This window comes from Cygnus atratus, chromosome 11 (assembly GCF_013377495.2).
Source record: "Cygnus atratus isolate AKBS03 ecotype Queensland, Australia chromosome 11, CAtr_DNAZoo_HiC_assembly, whole genome shotgun sequence".
NCBI classification, from domain to species: domain Eukaryota; kingdom Metazoa; phylum Chordata; class Aves; order Anseriformes; family Anatidae; genus Cygnus; species Cygnus atratus.
In genome coordinates, this window is record NC_066372.1 from 20,571,301 (window position 1) to 20,591,040 (window position 19,740).

General features: G+C 54.4%; 1 protein-coding gene across 2 annotated transcripts in view; it reads right to left on the reverse strand.

Annotated features, from left to right (window-relative positions):
* The window catches only part of ITGA11 (integrin subunit alpha 11), a 41,350-nt gene extending 21,826 nt beyond the window's left edge, over positions 1 to 19,524 (reverse strand). The window contains exons 1-5 of one of the 2 annotated variants that reach the window (XM_035569418.2): positions 19,329 to 19,515; positions 13,526 to 13,637; positions 2,579 to 2,688; positions 654 to 745; positions 249 to 363 (exon numbers count right to left, since the gene is read on the reverse strand). In XM_035569418.2, coding sequence (XP_035425311.1) covers positions 249 to 363; positions 654 to 745; positions 2,579 to 2,688; positions 13,526 to 13,637; positions 19,329 to 19,380 — 481 coding nt within the window. In that variant the 5' untranslated portion in view covers positions 19,381 to 19,515. Of the gene's footprint in view, positions 1 to 248; positions 364 to 653; positions 746 to 2,578; positions 2,689 to 13,525; positions 13,638 to 19,328 lie in introns of both variants that reach the window. The other variant, XM_035569419.2, reaches the window with a different exon arrangement.
* Positions 19,525 to 19,740: the final 216 nt, after the last annotated feature.

Genomic DNA, 19,740 nt, shown 5'->3' on the forward strand with positions numbered 1-19,740 from the left:
TTTTGGGAGAATAAGGTATTTTTTGTCTTCCCCGAGTGTCAGTCGGAAAGAAAATGTTTACCAGATGTCTGCGTTTGTGACCCCCTTTGAATCACTTCCCTGCAATAATTTCCTCCGCTATCTCGCCTTCTGGCAAGCACCGACGGAGCTTTGTTTGCTCAACGGTACCGAAGTGCTCAGGGCACGGAAATTTGTGCTAGCTTTGAGCTCGGGGTGAGGGTTAGAGGCTACACGAGAGTTTCTCCTACTCTGCAGAGCCGGGGCCACGGTCTTGGCGAATCTGAAGTTGGCGTTGACGCGGGAGCACATCCCCGTGGTGTAGTAGGAGCTGCCGCACTCATGGGACCAGAGCGGGCTGCAGGCCTGGTGAAAAATAAAAAGAAAGCATCAGGGATGGGCCTGAAAACGCCACTTTTTCGCTGCCTGGATGCCGAGAGGCCGTGCAGGACGAGGTGGGGAGAGCAGGGTCTCAGAGCATCACCGCCAGGCACGGCTAAACCCCGAAAGAGCAGAGAGGGGTGGCAAAGACCTGGAAAAAGACTTGCCCGCATGCAGATACCCAAACATGCACAAAAAGACGCACTATCTGCGTGCACTTCTACACGCGCATACCGCAGAGGGTCCCCGGGCTGTGCCGGACCCTCGGCCCTCACCAGGAAGCTGCTGTCCTTGGGGTTGGTGGCCAGGCTGAGCCCCAGGCGCATGTTGTCCTTCCGCTCAGACACGTTGGACAGCGTGACTCTTCCTTCGGAGAGAGGACCTGGTTAGCGGGGGCGCGGGTGGCGGGGCACACAGCACGCCTCAGTGCCGTGGGGTTTTTGCTTTCCCTTTTGTTTTTGCAGCAGTCGTCAAGATAAGACTTTTTTTTTTTTTTCCTTTTTTTTTTTTTTTCTTGCCACAGCCAACAAAGAGAAATTTCTTCTGGAAATTAGACTGTGAGTCACAGACTCTTACGTAGTAGATCCTTAGGAAAGAAACCCTTCTGAGCAGCTCTAGCATCTCATCCTTTATTGTCAGGCCAGCACGCACTTAGTGGCTGATTTATGCTTGTGCCTTTCTCTCATTTCCCATGTCACAGTCCAGAAACCAGAAATAGCCCATGGGGCCATCCTTTATTTAGGTTAACAGGAATAGCATTTAGCCCTGACAAAACCACTGTCTAACCCATCCGTTCCCCCAGCGCAGCTTCGTGAGGGCACCCAAGCTTCATCTGCCCCGGCTGGCGATACTTAACCCTCGCTGACGGCAAGGTGGTGACCGCGGGGGTGACAGGGATGATGGGGACGATGGGGACAATGGGGATGAGGCTCCTGCCAGCCTTGCTGGCTCCCAGGACTGCTCTGCATGAGCAGCACAGGACAGAGCCACAACGGTCACCTCGGCCACACATGCACCTGGCATCCCTGCGCCTGCTTTTACTCAAGTGGCCTCAAGGGATTGTGCCAACAAGACAAGTTAATCGAAAATAAAATAAAATAGAGTGTGCTCACGGAACTGATCTTTTCATTTAAAACTGGTTTCCAATGGGAGAAGATTGCTTTTTAGCAAGACTCGAATTTGCACACGAAAGAGATTTATTCCCTGGAAAAATTTTGGTGTTCTCATAGAAAAAGCCAACCAATCAAACAAAAACCCCCAAACAACAACAACAACAGCAGAAAACACCGCCACAAAACAAAACAAAACAAAAGCCAAAGCAAAACAAAAAAAAAAGCCCAACAAACACACAATGCTTTCAAACAAAGACATATTTGGTTCCAATCAATCAAATGCTGCAGATGAGCCAAAGTTCCTCCTCTCTTATCAGCTCTGGTAGAAACCCAAAACAGTTCAGATTAATGATGATGACAAATAAAGTGGGAACTGCTGCTCCAGCAGGAAACCACCCCAGACTTTGCCCCCGAGCCCCACCAGTGCTCCTCAAGACCCTGGGAAAGTCCCCAGCTCCCACGTCCCCCACTGCCACGGGGATGTGGGGCTTTGTCCCCTTTGGCCTCGCTGGCAGACAGAGACAGAGGAACCCTGATAAAGAGCTGGGTATTTCCCCCTCCTCAGGGCTGGCTGGGGATGTGTGAGACCCCCCCGGATCTCTCCTCCTGCCATGGCAGGGCCCTAGGGGTGGTGGAGCTGAGCACCAATTCCCGCAGTAACTGAGCAGGATGGGTGCTGGAGGCAAAACTTGCCTCCTGCTGGGGTGCCTGCACCCCCTGAGCATCCCCTAGTGGGACCACAGACTCCATGATACATCATAAGATGTCTGATAGTGGGGTTGTTACCCGCTGCTAACTCTGTCCTGATCGAATAAACCGAAGACTTTAAGCTCCGTTAAATAAATCACTTTTTCACTCTCGCCTGACTTGCTTCATTTTGCCCTGCCGATGCTTAAAGCCCAGCACCGGGAGCCATATGAACACCTGAGCTAATGACCTCATTTAAAAATCCCCCTCAAATGTGGTCCTCCTGCCTTTGGGAGCAATCCGGGCAAAGCACCAGGGTGAATTTTAAAGAATAAAGCTGTGACAACGAGCACACGGTGTGTTAGAAGCGCCCAGCTCCCCTCACGCCCCGCGCACCGTACCTAGGTTGAGCTTGGTGCAGTTGCTGGGGCTGTCGCTGGTCACCGGGCACTTGTAGACATCTCCCGTCTTCTGCTGCCCGTTGGTCTCGTAGGGGGCCCCCACCACCAGCCTGCAGGAAAGAGGTGCCTGTCAGTACCCCTGGGCTGGACGGGGTGGCCTTCAGAAAATGGAACACGTTCCTGCAAGGATGGGGTCCCAACGCTCTCGTCTGTTGCCTCTTGCAGGATGAGACCCGGTCCCCACCAGCCCCAGGGAACCCTCCAAGCTGGCCAGATGAATCATAGAGTCATAGAATGGCTTGGGTTGGAAGGGACCTTAAAGATCATCCAGTTCCAACCCCCAACCCCAGATGACTCACTTGGAAGCAATGCCCATCAGGTCATGGGGTTACGAGGTCTGCAAACCCATCTGCAGCACGGGGAGGAGCAGAGGACCCCCTTGCCTCCTCAGATTGATGCATTTTCACGGCTGGCACAGGCAGCACGACCGGCACCGATGCCCTCAGCATCCACCTGAGGTCCCCAAGGTGGCACTTCCCACTGCTGGGATCACCTTCAGGACACGGGTGTATGCGAAGGAGTCCTGGCTCCCGCAGAGACACCCAAAGCAACAGGCAGTTACAGCTCGCACTGGGGTCCGTGGGGAATTTTCCCCACTGAAAAGCTAAAAATGTGAATTTCCAGGAGTTTTGCTCCAAGCTGGGGTTGCTCGCTAACAAACAGCCTGGCGCTGGTGGTGGGGTCACCAGCCAGTGCAGGCGAGGACGCTGGCACCCATCTGCACTTTAAAATAAGCAGAGGTTTATCAGCTGATAAAAGCACAAAGAGCCAGCAAGGGTGTGGGATGTATCTGGGACATTGCAAGCATTTTTCTCACTTTTTCCTGTGGACTTGACCAGACCAGTCGAAAGCAGCAAACCGAAGGAGGAGGAGAGCAGGACCTGAGGAATTTGGCTGTCCCTTCCAGGCTAGTTCAAAAATACCCCGAACCGCGGGTTCCTGGCATCTCCTGCTCCCAACGTGTTAGCCCAAAATAAACCTAGTCCACTGCATTTTGATTTTACAGCCCGATTGGTGGATGCAGCCATCCCTGTCCGGATTGCTGAATAAACAGGACCTCTTTTGTTCTGGGTTGCCCTACACAACAGCTGGCGAAGCGACCACTCCCAGCACAGATGTTCCCTGTTAGACCAGAAATGGCCTTTTTTCTTTTTTTTCTTTTTTTTTTCTTTTTTTTTTTTTTGGTTTTTGTTTTTAAGCACTGCTTCTACAAAGACACTAAACACTCATTCTTTTATTCCTTCACTATAAAATGGGATTGCTCGCCAACTGAAAACCTCCAAAATCTAAGAAGCATTTAAGGATTCTCATGGAAATACTTCCTGTCTTACAGCTTCGCTGCTAACGAGGAGACTAATTAGGGTAAAATAACAGCCATCTGGAACCGTACCCAGTAGCACCCAGAGGCTCAGGCAGATCCGGTGCCTGCCCCTGAACCTGGACAAGGAGGTTGCTCGCGTCTCCCTGCCGTTGCCACACGATTGATGCTCACGGTCAGAAAGGGAGATGGCAGTAGATGTGGAAAGATATTGGGGGCGAGGAGGGAAAAAAACGTTGAAGATGGGAAGGCAAAAAGGTTGAGGCACCTCAAAGGATGGTGTCCTCTTGTTTTCCACTCTTCGTTCCCCGAGGATTTAATACAAACAGGAGATTGTGACTGTTGGAGCATCTCCAGCTGGCTGGCTCCCACAGCTTTCCCACCGCCATGCCCAGGTATCCACAGGAGTTGCGCTCCCCTGCGCCCGAATTACCCCACCATAAGAAAGGCCAAGCCGGGAATCTCCCAGTAATTCTCCCTCCCTTATTAACAGTATCACACCACCCATTAATTCGCTCAGCAGCACCGAACTGCAGCATTTATTGGGACGAAGCAACTTGGTAAAACACGAGACGATGACGACTGCACAGCAGCCCATTCCACCCATTCCCCGGCCCTACGTCAGGCCTCGAGGCTCAAAGAAAGCCCAAATATTTACAGCCGCTGCCATAAACGCAGCAGAAATGCATGAAGGGGTCACGAAGCTCGCAGAAACAGAATTTTTTGTCTTCCCAAGACAATGGCATTGTTTTCCCTTTTGGGTTAAATTGAAATGATTAATTAGCTGAAGCTGTCGAATTCCCATGGAAAGCTGGCAGCTCAGGAGAAGACTTCTCCAGCTGTTGGGAAGGTGACGGTGCTGGCGGCAGGGCTGGGAAAAGGTTCCCCAAAGCCGACTGGCAGTGATGCTGCTGCTTGCACCAGCTCACAGGTTACAGACCCCCTCCTTTATTTTGTGGTTTAGAAACTTGTGGTCTAAATAGTTTGTCTTTTTTTTTTTTTTTTTGCTAGTTTGTTTTGCTTTTTTTGTGTTTGGTTGGTTGGTTGGTCCCATCCCAAATGACCCAAATCTAATGAGAGCATCCTGAGCATCCGCAGGGAGCCGGCCCCCTCCCCATACGCACCCCAAATCTCCCCCCTTGCCCTCCCTCAAGGGTTGCAGCCCCTGCTCCTGAGCAAGCAAAGCCCTCCGCAGAGACCCGAGCGACAGGCCTTGAGTCACGCTTTGGCTAATAAAGGAAGATTTAAAAGAAAATAAGAACCAAACAAGCCCTCCCTCGCCTTCCTTTTTCATGCGCTCCTTATGGGGAAAACAAAAGCAAAAAAAAAAAAAAAAAAAAAAAAGGAATTAAATGTGAAGCGCGCAGACTGCTCAGAGCAACATGTCTGAGGACATATTTTTAACTTTTATGCTGGGAAAAAAACGGAAAACCAAGATGTCAGTGGAAATGCCTGAGGAGCATCTGCTCCACCAGTGCAGGAAGGGGAGCAGGGGCTGAACTCCTGCTCCTGCTGGTCCTGCAGGGGCTGCGCGCTGGGGCGGCTGGGGCTGGGGCTGCAGGCTGCGTGAGTCCCACCTCAAGCACCAAAATGAAGCATCAAAGCCAAATTGGGAATTTGCAGGGGGTTTTTCTGCACCTTTTTAAATGGTTTTGTCTCACGTGAATGTCAGTGGCATGCACAGTGCCCTGCTTCTAGCCCAGCGGAGCAGCACAGACCCTGAGAGGCTGCAGCACTTCGGTGTCTAGAAAACCTGGTACTGAGTCATTGCTCTTTTTTTTTTTCCCCTTAGCCCAATTATCTGGTGAAATTTCCTGTGCCACAGGCGTTAATTCATGCCTACTGTCTTGGTAGTGAACCCAGCAAAGGATGCTTGGCTGGAGAATATCTCCCTGAAAACCATCCATCCGTGCTTTGAAGGCATCGAGCGCTGGAGAATCCATCCTTTCCCTGGGGAATTTGTAGAAGAGCTTCAGCCTCAGCCTTCAGCCTCATCCCTTCAGCCTCATCCCTTCAGCCCCAGGCTCCAGCACTGAGCTGAAGGCACCGCGTGCAGCCACATCTCCTAGCGAGGGGGCACCACGCCACCAAATCGCCCTGTGATGCCCCCAAATCTCACCCCTGTGGTTCTGCTTCAGCTGCATGGTCTCTATTTCTCTTCATTTATCAGTCTCTATTTCTTTTTTTTTTTTTTTAAATTTCTGCCTGTTGCCCATAATGTGCTACTGGTCCTTGCCTATCCTGCCCTCCTGCTCATACTGCGGGCCATCCTGCACAGAGCTGTGCCCCCCAGCAGCTTCTCCCAGGCTCAGATCACCTCCAGGCAGCAGAGAGGTGCAGTCACCACTGGTGCTGTGCACCCCGAATTTGGGATGCCTGAGAGCCCCCCGAGACTTTCTGCAGCCAGCCAGTTCCTGGCTTCTTCAGGCGGCGATCCCCCAGCACACCGGGCTCTCTGCGTGCACGGCGGAGAGGTTGCAAAGCTCATTTGGAAACCCAAAATGTTTTGATTAAATGGAAAGGAGTCAGGAAAAGAAGGTATGTCTAGCTGGTGATCCGGGAATGCAGGGATTAGGGAGGAATGGAGAAGAAACTATGCTTTTCACAGGATTTTTCAATCAATGGAACACTTAATCTCCTGCAAGGCAAATTCGCTTGTAGTTAATTTATTCAAGATGGGCCTGGATGAAGAAGTGATTAAGGAGGTTCAGGAAAAGGAGAGTTCAGCTGTGGAAAACTTTAAATTGCTTTGTGGCTCCTTGGACAGGACGTGGCAGGGGAATGGACTTTGAGATGTTTTTCTCTACATTGGCAAGGGTGGAAAAAAAAAAGACCTGGTGGGAGTCCAGGGGGAGGCAGAGCTGGCAGAGGGATCACGGCATGGGAGGACGCGGGGCCTGGAACCAAGTCCTAGACCTGGCTCTAGCAAAGCCTGCTGCCAGCCCGTGGCCACAGCCTTGACTTTGGGACGCCAGCAATGCCATCCAGCCCCTCGCACGGTGACCGTCCCATCGCACGGTGTGGGCAGGGCAGGGGGCTCCCAGATGCTTCTGCTCACCTCGAGCAGCCAAAGCCTGTATGTCAGTGACCAAGTGCTTCTACAAAAACACATCTGGGACAAACGGCTGTGGCCGAGCTCCACCACACTCTGATAGAGGGGGCTGGAGTCAGTGGCTGGTTTGTTTTCCGACCCAGAGCCATCCCCTAGCATGCTCTGAGGCACTGCCAATGCCTGGAGAGGAGCAGCAGGGCCAGGAGATGACCGAGTGAATTTCTGTGTCCAAGTTAATTGGTTAATTTTGGAAAGCAGGTTTGAAAAAGGACGGTGCACAAGGCCAGGAGCGAGGCAGGCCTTTGCTTTCCTGCGTGATGGCAGCGAGAGGGCTCATCCAGCCTCCATCCAAGGCAGGGTGTGTGGCGGGGAGGTGGAGGATGAGGATGGCCACCACCAGCTCAGGGCTGAGCTAGCAGTGGCCGCAGGGGAATGTCACACCCTTTGCAAGACTCTTCTGTCCATTGAATACCTGCTAACTCATCCCTCAGCAGAAGTATTCCTGGCTTCAGAGCTCCCAGTTCACTCCCAGTTAACAGACAGCAGAGCAGTTGCAGAGCTCTGTCCCCACGGTTTGAGGGTTTCAAGGGGTTTCTCTCCCAAGACAAGGTGCTTCCTTGCTCTGAGGTTTGGGGTTTGGGACACACCAGCCCCACGGGGATCAGACCCAGACCTGCTCCTGGGCATGAGGCTTGTCCCTGTCCCCTCCTGGCCACCTCCTGCATGGGAACAGCCTGCGGGAAGCCGTCCTGCCACCGACGGGCACAGACACCCTCGGCGGTTGTTTTCCTAAGGGCCGATCGGTGTTTTCCCTGCTGTACAACAAACCCTCTCATTGCAAAACAAAACATAAACACGGCTGTAATTTAACCAGCTGCTCAGGCCGAGCCGGGATGCTCCGAATTGCAGAGCCCGATCCCGCGGCTCCAAACGCACCCCACGGTCGTGCCGGACCCGGAGGGCTGCCTCCATCCATCCAGTACCCACGTAACGGGAAGGGGACACCACCAGGACACGGGACCAAGGGACCAGAGCCCAAGGCAGGCAGTGGCCGAGGTGAGGGAGCCGCCACTTCTGCCGTAGGAACCCCACAGCCGTCGCAGCAAGCGCAGCTCCCGGAGCTCTCCTTAAAATAGCACATGACGGGTGTGCTGCAGAACACGGCCGAGGAGCTCGCAGAATAGCGTGGTTAGAAATAATGATACTTTCTTATTTTTCTTGGTGTCATTTTTTCCCTTTTACTTAGGGATATTGTAACCCAGAGGTGTTTACAGGCGAGGCCCCTCAGTGGTTCTTGCCCGGGCTGTGGGTTTCCAGCACTGGTTGATGCTTTTTGTCGGCATCAGGCACCCTTTTCATCTGGACCCACGTGATTTCCGACTTTCTGCTGGAGGTTTCCAAAGCAAACCCCAATCTCCAACTCCAGTTCTTGCCGGATGCCTCTCGCTTTCCCAAAGTGCCCGTTATCACCAGCTCACGGTGTTCGTGGGGGTTCCCACACCCCCGATAGGTCACCGGCTCCATCCTGCTAACCTGCGGTGCTCCGAGACCACCCAACCCTAAACAACAAAGATGTGACCGCAGAAGCCTTTTCTCGGTCGAGCAATATGAGATGGGAAGGAGGAACACCCCTCTCATTCGTAAAGATCTGCTGCAAAATATCTCTAGCCTCACTTTTCCTCCGTCCTGATTCCTGGAGGGCTGTGAGAGCGTGCGGAGCGCTGCAGCTGCGGAGTGGGAGATCACAGCTATTTTCTTGCTTAGGCCAAAATCTTTCTAAAAAGAAATTAAATAAAAGCTGAAGAGCCTAACCTTATAGCTGATGCACACCAGCCCTGGAGCTGGTGACAACCGTGCTGCTTCGTGGCAAGGAAGATGTGCCCCGAGGATGTCAGATGTCCCCTGTCCTCCTTGGTGCCCCAGGGGAGGTGCCAGGCAGTGGGGAACGGCCCCCAAAAGCCCCCTGATGCTGGTAACAGAGCCCCTGCGATTCCCAGCTAAATCCCCCAGAATTACACCCACAATAACACCAAAGCGGGGATGACCCCGGAGCATGGGAGATGGGAAAAGGGAAGAGCGGGGCCGCGGCGCGTCCCGCAGCCCTGGCACGGTGGGAGGGAGAGCCGGGAGCAGACATGGTCCCCGCGCCGAAGGAATGCTCTGCAGCTATGTACCCTTTCACCAAAATAATCCCAGCCCTCGGGTACCGGCCAAACCACAGGAGAATTGCAGCCAAGAAAGCCTCGCAGTAGTAGGGAAATAGCAAACCCTTTAACTGTTTTTCCAGATCAGCACAATTACAGCTCAAAGTCCACCGAGCAGACTTTTCTCTCCTCTCCCTCCTCCTTCTCCCTTCGGTTGTGCTCAGACTGGAAACGTCACGTCTGTGCCTGGAGCTGCCGGGCACCCAGGGGGGTTTAACCACGGGGGTTCCCACTTTGGTTGAGGGGCCAAATCCTGCACCCAGGCTTCACAGCACCCCACCTGGTGCTGCTGCACGGCGGGGCTAGGGCAGCACGAGCTCCAGCAGCCAGGGATGCGCGCCCGGGCAATGCCATCTTGCCAGCAGCATCAGCGAAGCCCTGGCCCCAGCCAGCTCGGCAATGCTATATTTATTATTTTTACGGCTTCTGAAGGCTAATGGCTGTTTATTCCCAGGGCTTTCCTTCCACAGCCAGTTTTCCTCAAGCATTATTTTTTTTTTGCATAGCTGGAAATGTGCAGCCCGCAGACACGAGCCAGTGCAGGGCCCTGGTGATGCTCCGGCGCAGCCCGGCCCCTGCCTCCTATTCCCAAATTTTTGATTTAGAGGGGAAAGGTGGGGATGGAAAGCCGGGGGCGACAGCTGGGCTTTCTGCCTGGCAATGGACTCGCTGCCTACAGGGACGGCGATCCATCTCAGGTGGTGAAGTGCACCATTGCTGCTTGGGCTGCACCCCAAAAAATCTGTGCCCGCCACAGCCCCCGTCCTGCCAGCATGGGGACCCGTCCCCACTCCAGCTGGGGCACAGAAACAGCGGGGGGCTAATTTGAGATACCTGGTGGCACAGCCTGCAAGAAAAGTGCTGGAAAAGCTTCCAGGGCAGCACGAGAGCCAGCACGTGAGCAGAGCAGGGAGTGGGGTTCTCCTTCCCTGGGGAGTGACACTAAGGCCGGGATGGCGGGGAGTTGAAAGAAGCCAACAGGAGAGGGGAGGTGAAAGAGGGAGAGAAACTTTACCCCCTTTTCCCTCTTATCCCCCTGATCTTGGACCTCTGAGAACTTTTCACCCCGAACTCCAGGTGATTCTGGTCTGTTTGACCCTCCTGACCCCCCAAACCTGCACAGACCAGGGTGGGGCAGAGGAGCAGCTCCAGGCCCTTTGGGACACTGCCACCGTCACCTCTGCCCTTAAAACTCCTCCATCTCCTTCAACCCGAGCTTCTGCCAGGCCACTTCACCCTGCCTGCATCAGCCTGGGGGAGCACTGATCGCCCCGGCTTCACAGCACCACGGTGCTGGGATGCTCAAACCCCTTCACTCCAGGCAGAATTTGGCCCCAGCTGCAGCAGGAGCGCTGGGTTGTTGCCACCGTGTTGCACGTCTGGGTGAGTTTCGGTAGCCAGCTGCCCTTTTTTTCCATTCACATACTTGGAAAAAGTACACATTGCACCTCCTGCTCGATGAAAAAGGGAGAGAAAGCGGCGAGAGGGAGGTCTGAAAGTCAGCCGCTGACTGCCAGCAGGAGAAGCGACCCCCCGAAGCGGCGAGCTGTTAGAGCAGTATATTTCCAAGAGCTTTTTTCCCCTGGAGTTTAATAATCCGAATTCTTTCCTCCCAGGTTTTCCACTATCAGGGCTGCAGTTATAGCCCCCACGTGCAAGCTATCTGGCTCCCTCCTGAAAGGCTGGAGAAAGAGAAATAGCCACAAGGAAAAATAACGCCTGCAGAATATTTTATGTGTGTGTGTACGTCTATACACAAAAATATGCCTATACGCTCACACACACACATATAGAAGCTGCTTTGAAATCCTTCTGAAGCCCTCCACGCTGGCCAAAAGCAGCATTAAACGGTTCAGACCGGAGCAGAGGTGCCAAAGTCCTTGGATTCCACATTTGGTATTTGGCAGCCGGCTCCCTGCGTGTTGTTAGAGCAATCCCTCCTGCAGGAGCCACGTTTCTGAGATGGCCATTCAGCTCCTCCGAGCTCTGCTGTATTTTGGGGGATTTTGCTGAAATCCTCAGGGCCAACATTTGATGATGCTTGCCTGGCTTCTGCCTTACTAGCAGCCGGGATTTCGTCTTATCATCCCCTTTTCTTCTGTTTTCTGGCAGCTCCTGAGCCTGGCTGAGGCTCTGCACAATTATCATCATGTGGCGGAGCTGCTCCTTCTCTACGTCCTCGGTTTATACTACAGACGTTTTGTTTGTTCAGTCATTTATCCTTTAACCAGAGTGAGTCATGTTGGCTGCAGTTTTTAACTATGTACACATTTAATAGGCATTCTATACTATGTAATTGCATACTATAATGCACACTGTATTTATGTATATACCTACGCTTACTCATTGCAGCAAGCATCCATTTTTGCATGCAGAGCAACTGGCAGTGGAGAAAAGCTCCAGCTCTGCCCTGGCCAACGTTGGCTGGGGAGATGCAGGAGATGCCAAAGCCAGATCTCATCACCCTCTGCTGCTCACAGCAGTGACGGTGGCACCTGACCATGGCAGAGCCCTTCTGTCTTCCTCTGTGACCCTGATGTCCCGCGCAGACGGATGTTGGTTTATTGCTCGAGGAACACCAAACAGTAGCACGCCCATGTGCTGTCCTCGTTGGGTTACGCTGCCCTCCACCAAGGTATTTGGTACTTGATGGATGAAATATGGAAGTGATATGGAAGTGATGTTTTCTAGCAGCAGAGGGGGTAGGAATGTGACGGCAGGAACACACAGCTCCTGCTCCTTATCTCCTTTGGAGAACTGCGGGCTCCGATCTGCATTTCCCAGGCTGAGCCTAACCTGGGTAGTGCAGGGCCAGAGCCTCCTGTGGGGGCAGCTCAAAACCCACCGATGTGGGGTTTTGGCTCCGCTCCTGGGAGGAGATATTTCACAGCAGAACCTGGTGCAAACAAGAGGCTTGAATACACTGGAGCTGCCATGGAGAGGCAGTCCCCATCCTGCCAACGTGCTGGCCTACATGGGCAGGAGGATGGAGGCTGTGCTGATGTGCCCTGAGAAGCCACCCTGCGACTTTTGGCAAGGTTCTGCCTCCTTTGCTGGCCCTACCGGCATGCTGACGGCCATCTGCTGCACCTCTGCACACCACCACAGCTTGCATTTGGGTTGTGGCCCTAGTGTAGAAAGACCATGAGGGTTTGGGGCCAGAAAATGGGCTAAGAAATGATTCTTTTGGGCTCAAAGCAGCTGTGCCTGCAGGGGCACCTGCTCCAGCATCACATGGAATGAGACCACAATTGAAAACTTCCCTGAGTGAAGCAGCTTCGCCCGTGGACGTGAGCAGCCCCAGCCTGGCCTCGTGCAGGAATTTGATGTATTTACTGGAACCGCTCGGTGGCCGTGCTTGCTCCCTGCTCTGGTGGCTTTGGCCATGAACAGTCATGCTGTCAGGCTGCCCAAAATTCCTTACCCCTCCAAAAAATCCCATCGCTTAGGTTCACGGGCAACGGGGATGGAAAGGATGGCAAGACCGCCGCGATCAGGGGCAGCTCTAAGAAAAAGCTCCCTGGTGCCACGTGCAGACCTGTTCACGGACCATGAGCACTCCATGAGGATGCTTCAGTGCCCGGCATGGCAGCACTTTACACCCACCCCCGGGTGCTACAGTACCTGCTCAGGACCTGGCTGCAATGGGACTGAGGTGGCCTCACGGGCTGCACCCTCCCTTTCTGCCCCATCCCCAAGCACTAGCTCCTGCTGGATAGCTGAACATTATCCCATCACTCAGAGCTTTTTGGTATTGATCAGCATTAATGACGTTCTTGCTCGCTGCCCTAAGCCTGGCTGTAGAGCACCCATAGGGTGGTACCTGGCTGTGCCCTTGGAGAGCACCCAGTGTCTCCCCAGCCTCGCTGGATGGCCACATCATCCCCCCAGCAACTTAGCGAGCAGCACAATGCCGCAGAAATCCAAAATCCGAGCAAAACCCCGAGCAAAACCCATCCCAGCTTCACCCCGCACCCCCGACAGCTGCAGGCGGCTCTGATCACTTCTGCAGACCTGCCTTCTTGGAAACTCTATAAAAAGGGATGGCCTTGGCCCAAAACCCCGATGGGTTTCCAGCAAGTGCTGGAGCCTGAGCAGCGCCAGGGAGCCGTGAACCTGCCCGGGGCAGCTCCTCGCAGCACCTGTGAGCCCTGATCTGCGCACACCAGCTTGGCCCCAGCACCATCAGCACCAAATCTCGCTTTCCTGCCAGGCCTGGGCACTGCCGACCCCAGAAAGGTGGTTGGGAAGAGCAGGAGACATTCAGCATTCCTGTAGGTTGCTGTAACCCCCCCTCTTTGGGGCTCACTCACCATTTCTTGCCCCCGATGTCATGCTGCTGCACCGTGTAGCCGAAATAGGCGTCCTTAGAGCCGGCTATGATTTTGGGCCTCTTGGTGTCGATGTTGAAGGTGTCACTGAACCCTGGAGAGAGAGGATAAGGATCCCGTCAGGCAGGGTGCTGAGGTGCTAGGGGAAAGCACTTTTATGGTGCAGGGGGGCCAGGCCCCAAAGGGGTCATCCTGATGGATGCAGAGCCTCCATCCGTGGAGCCGTCCATGTTGGCCTGCCAGAGCAGGGTTGGGCCCAAAAGTCTCCAGAGGAGCCTCCACCCCAACCATCCCCTGAATTCTGCTCCCCTCAGTGCCTATCATGTCCCAGGAAGGCCCTAAAAGACACAGGGGTGGTTTGACCCCATCACAGCACCTCTGGGGCACCTCGCCAGCTGTGACGGAGGGAGGCTGGGACCCAAAACCCACTGCCGGCCTCTGAGGGGCTGGAATCCAGCACCCGGCCATCCCCAGCACCCACCTCCTGCCTTCCCGAGGGGCTTTGCAGCACCAAAGGGCAAAGTGTGGATTCACTTCTCCCATTCAAGCAAAAGCTGGTGTCATGGGGGGGTTTGCTAAGGGGAAGGAGTCTGGGGGGTCTCCTGGGGACGGATGCTCAGACCCAGATGGGGCAGATTTGGGTTTGCCTCAGGGATGCTCTCAAACCCTCCATGGGTACAGATGCTGCACATCTTCTAAGAAGAGGTTTTTTTTCTATACAATATTATTTTCCCTGCTGGTCTGTGGAAGTGCAGGGGGGCACAGATCAGGGCCCAGCGTGGCTCTGCTGTGGGGAGGAACACGGGATGGCCCGCATGTCCCAGCTCTTTGCTCGCCCTCGGGCAGCAAGCAGGTGCTGGATGGCTCGTCCCTCTGCAAATAACAGGTCCTGGCATCACGGCAAGGATGGCTTTAAAGGTAGCAGAAGGCTCACGTTTGGTATTTGTATGGGTATAAATGGGATGTCAACAGGAGAGGCCGGGAACGCCGCTTCCCAGGCAGAAAGTTCAGGATGAAAAGTGCTTTTATAGGTAGGAATGTTAGGAATAAACCTGAGTTTTTTTGCAGTCATAGAAACAAATTGGCGACGTTGGCTTGGTAAACAGAGAAGAGTAGAGTCTCGCCAAGGAGAGCTGAGGTAAGAAGCTTTAAAGTCCTACAAAAAGAAATTCTAGAAAGCAAGGGAAAAAGAAGGAGACGGGGGAGATCAGAGCCAGCACATTTTGTGGTAGATTGACCTTATTTAACATTGCAAAACAAATTAAAACGTCCTCTGAGTCAACCATTACCCAGTGGCAACATCGCGAAATTGCGTTCTGGCCATGGAGAGAGGCGATGGGCAAAGAGGGTACGGGGGGGGACAGGGCAGATGGGGCATCACAGGGGGCACGGGGGGGCACGGGGGGCACGGGGGTCTGGCTGGAAGAGGGGGCTTGGGGGCATTTCAAGCACCAACCAACAAGGCTCAATTCCAGGTGATGCAGAAGCATCTGCAGTGAGTGAGCAGAGCAAGTGTCACATAGAATACCACAGATTTTCCTCCAATTTTTGCAGAGTTTATCTGAATTTGCCCCAGAAAGACATTTTCCTAGGTAAGCCTAGCTGACAGGAAAAGAGATGTCTTTGGCAAGTTGGGGATGCCCATCCCACGGCTCCTTGCTTTAGGACTTCGCTGCAGCTCTGGCCTCCTGGAGCAGTAAAATGCAACCAATTTGTTTGCAAAAGGCATCTTAGAGGGGCAAAAAATCATGAAAAAAAAAAAGATAACTAGTGGCTTACTAAATGCAAATGTCTCTAAATCAGGAGAAACAGGGGTAAGTGTGAGATGAGCAAATTAATGCAGGTGGAAAATGTGAAGAAAAAAGCAATTTCCCACCCCTTTTGGTTGGCTACCTCCCCAAAGGACAGCACAATGCAAAATGAGGGGCCAGGCTGGGAGTCAGGGTGGCCTGGTTATGCTGCACTAGGGCTGGAAAAGAGAAAAAAAGGAGAGGAAGGGAAAAAACAAAAGAAAACCCTTGATAGCTGATCCTCTGGAAAGCTTCAGGAGAGTAGGGAGCTGCTGCCCAAGGTGCCCAAATCCCCATCCTGGAGCACAGCGTGGGCTCCAGACTGCTGGTCCTTCTCTTTAAAAGTACCCAAATGCTCATTTTTAACCAGAAATAAAGCCCATGTGGACATGAGGGCCTGCAGCCACCCTTGGCCCAGTCCCATAGCACAAACCCGTCGGATCCCAAAATTGCAGAGAGGGGGCTCTGAGCGCTGCAATACCCGGTGCTGGTGGCAGGTAGCAGGCGGCGAAGTGAAGTGGTCGGGAGCAAAGTTTGCAGACAGCGGATGGCAAAGCCCCCGGTAGGGTGGCACGGGAGGGAAGGAACTGACGTGGGTGCATTCGAGGCAGAAAGACAAAAAACCTGACAGAATTTAAACTGTCTTAAATTAATGGGATCTTTTTGAAAGGCTGTCAAGGAGACGTAGCAACCCGGAGAACTCAGTCTCGTTTTCTTGTCAGGAGTGACATCACTGTCATAAATAAGTGACCAAAACCCACATGTTTTGCTTGCGATTGCGCCAAGGCAGGAAGCCTCAAATACCTCCTCTCCGAAGTGGAACTTCGGCTGAGGCCAAACCTTTGATTCTTGTCAGGTCAAATATTGAAAAGGAAAAACAAAAAAAAAGCCAGCACAATTGGGAAACAATACTGGGAGTAAAAGGCACCTTTCCTGCCAAAAAGAATAAAAACAAGTCCTCCCTGTGCCTTGAGGTTGATCCTGCTGCCGTAAGAGGTTGGTGGCTTTAGCTGGTTGCTTTGCTCCAACCCTTGGCGATTTGAGGAGACCTGAGCAGGGCAGCGGAGCTGCCGGCAGAATTTCATTTTAATTTAATTTAATTTTATATTTGACTGCAGGCATAACAGCACAGTGCAACCCTAAACCCCAAACTGGTGTTTTCATGGCTCTAGACGGAGGCATCGCGGGGTGAGGGCTGTGGCTCTGGTGCCCAAGAGCTGTGCTTGCAACCCTCCCTTCCTCACCACTCACACCCACATGGGAGATGCAACCTCCGTGGTGGGACAGTGTGTCCAAAGACCCCGCCATCGCCATCAAGAGCCACCATGCAGTGGTGACCCATGCCACCCCAACGTCCCCAGGGCTGCTGGCCATGTTCAGCCAGGCTCCTGTGATGGGTCCCCACTGCCATGTGGGCTTTGGCAGCTTGGGACGCTCCTCTGCAACCCATCTGTCGCACACATTGTTTGTTTTTATATTTAGGATTGCCTTAGAAAAGCCTTTGAGCTTGATATGGGGTATTTGGGCAAAAGCTAGCAGGCCCCGAGATGGAGCAGGGCAGGCCAGATGTTCCCAGGCATCCCTCTAGCCTCAGCCCCTATCGCGCTCTCTTTGCAGACTGAAATGCTGAAAGCACCAAATTCCTCCCCAGGTCACTATCTCGAAGCCAGCATTTGTCATCAGCTATTAGGAAACAAATGGGGTTTGGTGGCTGCCGAGGCTGCAGATGGAGAGCCAGGGAATAGTGAAGATGACCAGGAGATCAGTCATCGCGGGTGCGTGTGCTGTAACATTCCTGGTTACCCACAGTCTCGAACAAACAGCCCTGGGGCAGCAGCTACAGAAGTACCTTGTGCTTCCACCGTGCCAGCTCTCTGGCCCCCCAAAAAACGGGGAGGAGCTGTCTGGCTGCTTTAATAGCAGCAGCCCATGTTTAACAGCATCAAGGAACGTGCTGAGTATTCGTTTGCAGCATGTCCTACAGCCAAAGGCACCACGGCGCTCGGGGTTTTGAATACCATGGACCCTCCCTGGCCAAACCTCAGCTAGCGGATGGAGGACGTTAGGTGTGGGATGTCCCAGCACTGCTCTTTGGGCCGTGCAGCCACCCAGGATTTAGTTCCCATCACCAAATCCCCAGGTAGAACTGGCAGGTCTCTTGTGAACCCACCTGGGCCAGCCCAAGCACACCCCATGGAGCAAGCACAGCGGTTTTACTGCTTGGTGACCCTCCCGTGAGGGACCAGCAGACCCCCCCTTGTCTGGACAAAGCATCTGATGAAGGAAAACAACTGCGTGGTGTGGGACAAGGGAAGTCATCCCAGGGCAGACACCCGGTCCCCATGGCCGTGGGTCACATCTTCCCTGCGATCTGACCCCTGACGGCTGCTGCTGGGAGGTGTTTGTTTCAGCAAGTCCTTGGCTGGGCTCTCCTAATTCAGAGCTGCACCCCGCTTGCCCCAAAACCCTGGGGGAGAGGAACTGGCCTGGACCTTAGGGACAGCTCGGTTTGTCCCCTGGTTGTGCCCAGACATCGCAGTGCCTCCGGGGACTCCCAGCCTGGGAAAATGGCTTGCAGACCATGGACCCCCACTCCAGGACATGCGGGGGCTGCCTGCGCAGCAAAGGGACAGTTCCCGAGGCCACACGTCCCATCCCGGTGCCAGGGGCCTCCCACGTGTGTCCCAAACTTGCTTTGAGTTCAGCTGATGAAACACCAGCATTAGTCCTCCGCGAAATATATCACCCCATGGCCACAAAGTGTCCCAGACCATGGGGACCACCACGTCGCACTGGAAGCTGTGCCTTAAGCCTCCCACCGGCACGGGGCTCATGGAGCAGCACCATCGCCCGCGGGCACGGCAAAACCGCGTGGGCAAAAACATTCTCCTGGAGGATTTTTGTTCAGCCCGAAGCCGTGGATTTACCACGTCTACTGCAGCAGCCCTGCAAGCAGCAGCTCTTGAAGGGGAGCTCGCTTGAGGGACTGCTGCCCACGTAAGCACGGCCCCGGCAGCCCCGCAGCCCCCCGCGGGCAGCCCCGCGCCCCGCTCGCCCGCCGCCATGCGAGGCACGCACACATGTTCCCCATTAGGCAAAGAAAGGCAGCTCCGCCGCGGCTGGCTTCAGACGATCGAGCAACAGTGCAATTAGTAAGGGGAAAAAAAAAAAGAAAAGAAAAAAAAAAAAAAAGAAAAAGAAAATTCTGGCGTGCTTTTCCACCAGGATGTTTAGAAATGTTTACAGTGGCATTAGTGCTCGGCGCTGCTGGCTGCCGGGGGTGCGTTAGCGGGCGGCGGCGCTCCTGGTAGCGGTAACCAGCTCTTTTTTTTTTTCACTTCAAAGCTAAGAGAGGTCCCAGCCTTGCTGCTGCCAGCCTGGGAGGATGCCAGACGTGGTCAGAGCCCAAACGGAGCCTCCTGCTCCCAGCACCCGGCCAGCGAGGGGCCAGCGAGACGCCGAGCTCTGCTCCCACCCCTGGTCGCGCTCGTCCCACCGCGCACCGAGCCGAGCAGGGGGAGGCTGCGAGAGCACATCCTTAAGCCAAACATTGACCCAAAGCCCCTCGTGGCTTGTTTAAACCCAAGCACTTCTCTTTTGTGCTGACCCCTCACGTGCAGCAGGACAAACTACCTGAGGGATGCAAAAATTAACCCTGCTTAAGAGGATCGGGACGTCTGGGGGACTTTTTTCCCCTCCGTCCGATGCTCCAGAAGAACACTTCTAACTAATCTGCTCGTGCCTGCAGCCCAGCGCTGGGAGGAAGGCAGCGCTCCCCGCTCCGTCCCAGGAGCCCATCAAAGCCCTTCATCCCTTTCAACTCCTCTTCGCCTGCCTTGAAGACGCCCGGCTCGCTCCCTCCCTCCTGCTCCCGACTTTTCCAGCAGCCTCATTAAGCCTGGGCATTCCCAGGCACCTTTCCCTCCTCGCCTAAATAAGCAGAAAGTGTTTCCCCGTTGCTGGCAGCAGCCGTGGGGAAGGGAGCGGGTGCTTACCGGGCAGGAGGCAGAGGGAGCAGGCGAGGAGCAGCCCGCTGGGAAGGTCCATGGGAGCACGGGGGGCCCCGCTCCCCGGCCCCGAGCATCCGCCGGAGGCACCCAGCCAGACTGGTAGCCCCGCTCGGAAAACCCTTTCCTTATCCCCAGCCTTCCCCGGCTCCCTGACAGAAGGCGAGCATTGGGAGGGAGTGGGAGGGACGAGCGGGACTTGTAGGAGGTACAGCAGGAGAGGACGGCAGAGGGGACAGCCCGCGTGCAGCTGTGGCACCCTTTAGGGATCATCTCCGTGCTGGGGCTCTGCTGGCTCGGACCCGTGGCCCTGTGGCCGTGCCGGCCCCACAGCACCCACTGGGGCCCCTTGGGTGCCCTCGCCCTGATGGGAGGGTGGTGGTGGAAAGCCTGCATGGTG